At 71.4% G+C, this 8,100-nt stretch overlaps 1 protein-coding gene across 1 annotated transcript; it reads right to left on the bottom strand.

Annotated features, from left to right (window-relative positions):
- Positions 1–3,274: 3,274 nt before the first annotated feature.
- Positions 3,275–8,095, bottom strand: DMWD (DM1 locus, WD repeat containing). Its single transcript, XM_067314519.1, has 4 exons — positions 7,644–8,095; positions 6,461–6,643; positions 4,673–5,944; positions 3,275–3,741 (listed from the first exon to the last, which is right to left on the bottom strand). Exons 1-4 carry the CDS (start codon positions 8,088–8,090, stop codon positions 3,694–3,696), a joined length of 1,950 nt encoding a protein of 649 aa, XP_067170620.1. The 5' UTR covers positions 8,091–8,095; the 3' UTR covers positions 3,275–3,693.
- Positions 8,096–8,100: the final 5 nt, after the last annotated feature.

The raw sequence follows: 8,100 nt of genomic DNA, 5'->3' as shown, positions 1-8,100 counted from the left end.
CTGTCACCACCCCTGGAGCTGTCACCACTCCTGGCATGGCCACCTCACCCAGGCACAGCCACCGCCCCGGCACTGCCACCCTTGGAGCTGTCACCACCCCCGGCACTGCCGTTCCTGACACTGTCACCACCCCTGGAGCTGTCACCACCCCTGGAGCTGTCACCACTCCTGGCATGGCCACCTCACCCAGGCACAGCCACCGCCCCGGCACTGCCGCCCCTGGAGCTGTCACCACCCCTGGCATGGCCACCACCCCTGGATCTGTCACCACCCCCGGCATGGCCACCCCCGGCTGGGACACCCCAGGCCAGCTACGTTCCCCCAGGCACTGCCACCCCTGGCATGGTCACCCCCTTCCCCAGCTACTGCCGCCCCTGGGCTGGGACACCACCGGCACTGTCACCTCCCCTGGGCACTGCCACCCCGCTCTGGGACACCCCTGGCAGAGCCACCTCCCTTGGGCACTGCCACCCTGGGCTGGGCCACCCCCAAGTGCCGTCACCTCTTGGCACTGCCACCGTCAGCACTGCCACCATCAGGCACTGCCACCACCCCTGGACACTGCCATCCACCCTGGGCGCTGTCACTTCTTGACGCTGCCACCACCCCTGGACACTGCCACCATCAGCACTGCCACCTCCGGCTGTGCCACAACCCCAGGCACTGCCACCCCCCTGGCTGTGTCACCCCCAGGCTGGGCCATTCCTCAGCACTGCCACTGCGGGCTGTGCCACCAGTGGCACTGCCACCCCCCCCGGCTGTGTCACCCCTTGGCCGTGTCACCCCCAGGCTGGGCCATTCCTTAGCACTGCCACCGCGGGCTGTGTCACCCATGGCACTGCCACCCCCTGGCCGTGTCACCCCCAGGCTGGGCCACTCCTTGGCACTGCCACCATGGGCTGTGTCACCCGTGGCACTGCCACCCCCCCAGGCTGCGTCACCACCCTGGGCATTGCCACCGATGGCACCACCACCACGGGCTGTGTCACCCATGGCACTGCCACCACCCTGGACATTGCCACCGCGGGCTGTGTCACCCGCGGCACTGCCACTGCCAGGCTGCGTCACCCTGGGCATTGCCACCCATGGCAGTGCCACCACCGCGGGCTGCGTCACCCTCTGGCCGCTGCCACCGGCCCGGCCGCGGCCACCGCCAGCCGGGGCAGCGTCACCTCCGCGCGCCCCGCGGGGGCCGTGCCACCGAGCACCCCCCCCCCAAACCCCGAGCTGGGGCCGCCCCCCAAAAATTTGGGGCAGGGGGAACCTCAGGGACAAGGTGGGGGGGGCGGCCTCAGGGTCCCCCCCCCCCCAGTGAGGGGGACAGTAGGGGACACGGGTGCCACCACCGCCACCTCCACCCAGGCTCCCCTCCCTCGAGGACCTGGGGGGGGGGGTGGCACTTTGCAGGGGGGCTATTTTGGGGTGTGTGTGCGTGCGGGGGGGGGGATTTTGGGGACACACAGAGGGGACCGTCCCTTGTCCCCCCCCCCACCCCCCCCGGGGGCCGTGCCCTGAGCCCTGTCCCCGTCCCTGTCCCCAGGTGCCCCGGCCCAGCGCCGCTCAGGACTGTCTGCTGCTGTGCGCCGCCGGCTTGCGGCCCCCCCCGGCCCCCCCGGGGACGCCCCCCTGACGTCACCCCCCCCTCCGAGGTGGGGGGGGGGGCAGGGGGGGCCCAGGCGTCCGGGCAGCACCTCCCCCCCCCAGGACTGTATATATACACCCCAAACATCCAGCCCCCCCTCCCCCGAGACCACCTGCAACCACTCGCCCCCCCCCCCCCACTGTACATAGACCCCCCCCAAAAAAGGGGGCCCAGGCGTCCGGGCACCTCCCCCCCCCCCCCCCGGGAAGGGCCCCCATGACCAGGGGCACCCGGTGCCCAGCCGAGGGGCAGCGGCGGTGGCCGGGGGGGGGGGGACACCGACCCCGACCCCCCCTCCCCCAACCTTGCCACCACCCAAGGGACCAGCAGGAGCCGGGGGGGGGGTGGGGGTCACCTTGCCCCCCCCCAATTAACGCCACCTTTGGGTTCCCCTAATTGCTGCTAACGAAGCCGAGCACTGCCCCCCCCCCACCCAGCATAAACGGGGGGGGCCCCCCAACACCGCCCCCCCCCGCTAGTAATTTATTTCTAGTGACCCCCCCCCAGCACCCGTTTGCACTAACCCCCCGGTTATTTATACCCCCCCCAAAAAAGGGGGGGGGGTTGCCCCCCCCCCTTTGACCACCTCGGTTTGCTGCGCCCCCCCCCGGTTTATTGCCCCCCTCCACCCTATTTTATTGCCCCCCCCACCCCGATTTGTTGCCCCCCTTTCCGCCCCCGGGCAGCGCCCGCCCGGCCCCACGGGTGGAAATAAAGCTGCGTTTCTCCCACGGGTGGCTCCGCTCGGCGTGGGGACGCGGCCGTCCTGGGGGGGGGGGGACAGGGGACCCCCAAAGTGTCCCCAGGGGTGAGGGGGAGATGTGTCCCCCCCCCCCCCCAGCGGGTCCAGCACAGGGACGTGGGGACGGTGACAACGGGGCTGGTTTGGGGGCAGCGCCGGGGATGTGCGGCACCTGGCGGGGGGGGGGGGGGGGCTAAGCTGTCCCCACGGGTGTCTGGGGTGTCCCCAAGGTGTCCCCAAACTGTCCTTGTGTCCCCAAGGCAGCACCTAGCGCATCCCCAATGTGTCCCTTTGCCCTGTGCGGCCCCAATGTGTCCCCAAGTGCGCCGGAGGTGTCCCCAATCTGTCCCCATGTCCCTAGGCAGCGCCTGGCCCGTCCCCCGATGCGTCCCTGCTCGGTGTGTCCCCGTGTCCCCACGCGGCACCTGGCACGTCCCCGACGTGCCCCCGCGTGGTGCTCAGGGTGTCCCCGATCCGTCCCCACGTCCCCACTCCGTCCCCGTGTCCCCACGCGGCACCGAGCACGTCCCTGACACAGCCCCGTGCCGCGCTCGGTGTGTCCCCGTGTCCTCGTGCAAGTGCCTGGCACGTCCCTGACGTGCCCCCACGTGGTGCTCAGGGTGTCCCCAATTTGTCCCCATGCCCCCGATCCGCCCCCATGTCCCCACACGGCACGGGGCACGTCCCCAATGCGTCCCTCAGCGGTGCTCGGTGTGTCCCCACGCAGCACCCGGCCCGTCCCCGCCGCACCCCTGCGCGGCCCTCGGGGCGTCCCCAATCCATCCCCACGCCCCCCACGCCAGCCCCCCCACCCCCCCCGGACCCAGGCAGGACGCGGCGGTGACACCGGCAGGACGGGGACGGGGACGGGGAAAGGGGGGACGCGCAGCGGTGCGAAAAACCGTCTTTTTTTTAGTATAAATAAGTCGGCAGAACCTGGTTCCATAACTTACCCCGCGGCGCGGGCAGTAAAGTGACGAAGGCACAGGGCGCCCCGGCCCCCCCCATGCAGCGGGGGGGGGGCGCCGCCACCATTAACACTGGGCGTTTCGTGGGGGGGGGGGACGATGGGGACAGGGGGACAGGACACGGGGACAGGCGGCGGTGGCACCCTGCCCGCCCCGCGGAGGGGGGAACAGGGGGGCATCAGTAGTATCGAGAGGGCAAAGGGGAACCCCGCGTGCCCCCCCCCCCTCTCCGGGGAAGGGGGCGGCGGCGGTGGCACCCGCGGCGGCGGTGGCACCCGGGGAGGGGACACGGGGACGCGCGGGGGGTGACGGTCCCCGGGAGGGCGTCGCGCCGAGGCCGGCTATACCACGGTGCCGCTGGGCGAGGCGCCGTTCTGCGAGGCCAGGCTCTGCGAAAGGGAGGGCGCCCGGCGTCGGCACGGGGGACGCCGAGGTGCCCCGTGTCCCCCGCGTCCCCCCCCCCCGCTGCCACCGCCGCCACCGCCGGGGAGGGCGCCACGAGATCCCCTTCGCCGCCGCGACGCAGGGGGACATCACACCGTCACGGCGGGTGCCGCTGGCCGTAGCAGCGGCTTCTCGGCCGTGACACCGACGCCGGGCAGAAGGCGGGTGACAAGGGAGCCTCCGACGTCCCCTCCGCGGACACCCCGGCGCCGGGGACCCCAAATTGGTGGCCGCGGGGGACCAAGGAGCACCGGGGACCCCAAATCGGTGGCCGTGGTGGATTGAGGGTCACCAGGGACCGCAAATGGGTGGCTGCAGCAGACCGAGGAGCACCAGGGACCCCAAATCAGTGGCCATGGGGAACCGAGGGTGCCGGGACCCCAAACTGGTGGCCGCAGGGGACCAAGGAGCACTGGGGACCCCAAATCGGTGGCCATGGAGGACCGAGGGGCGCTGGGACCCCAAATCAGTGGCCGCGGGGGACCAAGGGGCGCCAGGACCCCAAATCGGTGGCCGTGGTGGACCAAGGGGCGCCGGGAACCCCAAATTGGTGGCCACGGGGGACCGAGGGGCGCCGAGACCCCAAGTGGGTGGCCGCAGCGGACCGAGGAGCACTGGGGACCCCAAATTGGTGGCCGTGGTGGATCGAGGGGCACCGGGGACCCCAAATCGGTGGCACCGACCGCGAGGAACCCGCCTCCGCGGCACGAGGGCGAAACCCTCCCCGCGCAGGAGCAGGCGACAAAGGCGAGGCGGCGGCTGCCCCAAGGGAGACCGGCAGCCCCGTTCCTCACCCTGAGGTGACACCGCGTCCCCTCCGCCCACCCGGCGAGGGGACACGGGGCCGAGGCAGGCGGGGTGGGGGGCTCTACTCACGTTTTTGCCCGGCCTGGCCCAGGTGCAGATGAGACCTTCCTGACAAGCGGTGATGATGCAGTCCTCGAGGAAGAGGAGGACGGTGAGGCGCTCGTGGGCGATCTTCTTGCACACCAGCGGCTCCAGCAGCGGCACCTCGTGGATGCGGGGGCACAGCGCCGTGCCCAGCACCTTGGCCGTGTCCAGCCTGCCCTTGGGAGCGGCGGCGGCGGCGGCGTTGAGCTTCTCGCTGCTCTTGCTGATGTTGCCCAAGCTGTGGTAGCGCTTGTGCTCCTTGTCGCCGGCGCGCTCCTTGCGCTCCTGCAGCGTGAGCGTGGCGAACTTGCCCACGGCGAACGGGGCGGCGGTGGCAGTGGTGGCATCGGGCGCGGGGCTCTTGGCGGCGCCCGTCACGGCCGGGTGAGGAAGGCTGTTGGAGCGCGACAGCGAGCGGGGCAGGCCCGGCGCGCCGGCGTCACTGGCTGCTGTGCCGCCGCCGCCGAAGGTGTTGGTGAGGGTGCGGGCACGGGAGAGGGGCGGGTGCGGGTAGAGGACGTCCTCGGTGAGGTCCCACAGGCAGAATTGGGTGTCCTGGCCGGCCGAGCCGAAGCGGTAGGTGACGGAGGGGCTGCTGCGGGTGCTGTGCTTGGAGAGGCGGGACAGGGTGCTGCTGGCTCGCACCCGGCCGAAACGGGCCGGCGGCTCGGGGGCTTCGTCGTCACTGCCGCTGAGCTCCGCCGGCGCCGGCGCCGCCGCCTCCTCGTCCTCCACGCCGCCCGTGAAAGGGTCGAAAGCCACGGCGTTGACCCACGACTTGTGGCCGTGGCCCCGGGCCACGACGCGGCCCTCGGCGAAGGACCACACGGTCACCAGGTCGTCCTCGCCGCCCGTCACCACGTAGCGCCCGTCGGGGCTCCAGCAGACGCACAGCAGGCCGCCGAAGTAGCTCTTCATCATGCCCTGCAGCAGCATGGCGTCGAAGTGGAAGACGCGGAGGCAGCCGTCCTGGCTGACGCAGGCCAGGTAGCGGCCGTCGGGCGAGAAGGCGAACTCGTTGAGGGCGCCCTCGCCCACCGCCCACTTGGCCAGCGGGTTGCGGGCGCTCTTGCTCTTGCAGGCGAAGACGCTGAAGCCCTCGCCCTGCTTGAGCAGGCTGTACTGCGGCGGCGCCGAGCCGCACGGGTGCTCCACGTTGTACAGGTAGAGGTGGCCGCTGGCGTGCGAGGCCAGGAAGAGGCTCTCCGTCTCGGGGATCCACTTGAGGAAGGTGACTTTCGTCTTGTCGATGAGGCGCTGGAGGGTACGGGGGTGTGGGGAGGGGCGGAACGGGATGGGAATCACGGCTGGCGGTTTCTCACGAGGCTTTTTGGTTTCATCTCCCTCTCCGGATCATCCCTCTCCCACCCTCCTGAGCTGGGATCGCCTTCAAGGGAAGCGTCTCGGAGCTGCGATGGGCTCCGGAGGGACGCGGGAGCTTCCGGGAGCGTCGCCAAACGCACGCTCGAAACGAAGCCGCGCGCAACCGCGGACGGCGTGGTCCATCCCTCCATCCCCCTCTCCTGGAAAAGCAGCTGTAGCTACGGGAAATAATGTGGATATTTGACAGCTCCCCGGCCCCGCTCTTGCGGGAAGGGAAATCTGCCCCCGAGGGAGAACATAGCTTCGTCCGACGCCAAAAAAAAGGTTGTAGCGACGCCGGCAGGTGAGGAAGCCTGGCACCCGCCGTGTCCTGCAGCCCCGGAACGCCGTCGCGGGGGTGGAAAGGGACGGATGGGCAGCTCGGGGGGGGGGGGGGGGGGGGAATCTCACCTCCTCGTTAAAGAGCTTGCTGGTGTCCTTCTTGACGAGGTCGAGGTACTGGACCTGCCCGGCCGAGAAGCCCACGAGGAGGGCGATGGTGTCGGAGGCGGCGGTGAACTGGTTGAAGTCGTGGCACGTGGGCTGGGTGCCTTTGTAAATGCGCTTGTCGATGGGCTTGTTGAGGTCGAGGGACTGCGGGCGCCAGGGCACCGTCACCGCGGTCGTCCCCCCCCCTCCGCCGGCGCCAACCCCCCTCCTCCCTCCCCCCTGCAAGCTTTCGCAGAAGGAACAGCCCCTCCAGAGGCTCTCCTGGATTTGGGGGAGAGCAGGGAGGTGCTGGCACCCAAAAAAACCCTCTGCAGCAAATGGGAGAACCCATTCTGGGGTCCCAAATCCGTCCCCCCCCCACACCCACCCTGGCACCCGCCTCCTCATCGTCTGTCTCCTCCCCGGTCGGGTGTTGTCACCCACTCGCATCCGCCCCGATATTCCTGGTTTCCCGTCATCTGTCCCCATTTCCCCCTTCCCAGCATAATCCCACCGCCCAAATCTACCCAGGGTCACCTCCATCACCTGCTGGCTCCCCCCTCCCGTTACCCCCAGCTTTACCGGCGCCCCCGTCCCCCACCGTGGTCCCGGGGCTCCCATTAGTCCCCGTTCGCTCCGTTCTTTCTCCATCCGGTACCTTACGTCCCCAATCCCATCCTCCTCATCACCCGCTATCGGTGCCCCCCATTACCAGCCCTGGTATCCCCGTTACCAGCTGGCTACGGCACCCACCGGCCCCGGTGGCCCCGTTACCGGCACCCTCCTGGCCCCAGAGGCCCCGATGTCCCCATCATCAGCCCCCGCCCATCCCTGGTGCCCCCGTTACCGGCCCCGGTAGCCCCGTTACTGGCTGGCTCCTGCACCCACCAGGCCTGGTAGCCCCGTTACCTACTGCCCGTCACTCTACCAACCCCGGTACCCCTGTTACCGGCCCCCTTTCAGCCCCGGTAGCCCGTTATCAGCCCCAGTAGCCCCATTACCTACTGCCTGTCACTCCACCAGCCCCCCCGGTAACCCCGTTACCGGCCCCTCCCCCCAGCCCCGCCCACTCCCGGTGCCGCCGTTACCTGCCAGCTCCTGCCGCCCTCCCCGTTACCCATCTCCCCTCCCCAAAGCCCCGGTTACCCCCCGTCGCCCCCGTTACCCGCCGGCTCCCGCGCCCGCCGGGCCCGGTGCCCCCGTAGAAGTAGAGCTCGCGGCCGAGGTTGAAGCAGACGCGGCTCCGCTCGGCGGCCTCGCCCGGCTCCTCGGCGGCGGCGGCGGGCAGGGCGAGCCGCACCATGGAGAGCCGCACGGGCGGCAGCGCGGCGGCGGGGCCCGGCGCGGCGGCGGCGGCGGCAGCAGCAGCGGCGGCGGCGACAGAGGCGGCGGCGGCGGGGCCGGGGGGCGGCGCGGCGGCGGGCGGGGAAGGCCCCGGGGCGGCGGCGGCGGCGGCGGGGCCGGCGCGGGCCCGCGGCTCGGGACCCGGCGGCGCCAGGAGCCGGTACGAGCCCTCGCGCGTCCGGAACTGGCTCTTGAGCTCGTGCGGCTGCGCCGGGAGCGCCGCGGGCCCGTCCGCCGCCGCCGCGGGGCCCCCCGCCGCCGCCGCCATCTTCCCGCCG

Source organism: Apteryx mantelli, chromosome 35 (assembly GCF_036417845.1).
Source record: "Apteryx mantelli isolate bAptMan1 chromosome 35, bAptMan1.hap1, whole genome shotgun sequence".
In the NCBI taxonomy this organism is placed as follows: Eukaryota; Metazoa; Chordata; class Aves; order Apterygiformes; family Apterygidae; genus Apteryx; species Apteryx mantelli.
The sequence above is the reverse complement of the archived record's forward strand: the minus strand, read 5'-3'. Positions and strand labels throughout refer to the sequence as shown.

Bases quoted from the DNA above. Each gene is read 5' to 3' on its own strand.
- DMWD (XM_067314519.1), bottom strand. From the start codon at position 8,090: ATGGCGGCGGCGGCGGGGGGCCCCGCGGCGGCGGCGGACGGGCCCGCG. The intron at 6,644-7,643 runs GTAACGGGGGCG...TGGCGCCCGCAG, and splicing joins GCGGGCGCGGGAGCCGGCGG to TCCCTCGACCTCAACAAGCC. The intron at 3,742-4,672 runs GTGAGTAGAGCC...TCCCTTTCGCAG, and splicing joins GGGCCAGGCCGGGCAAAAAC to AGCCTGGCCTCGCAGAACGG.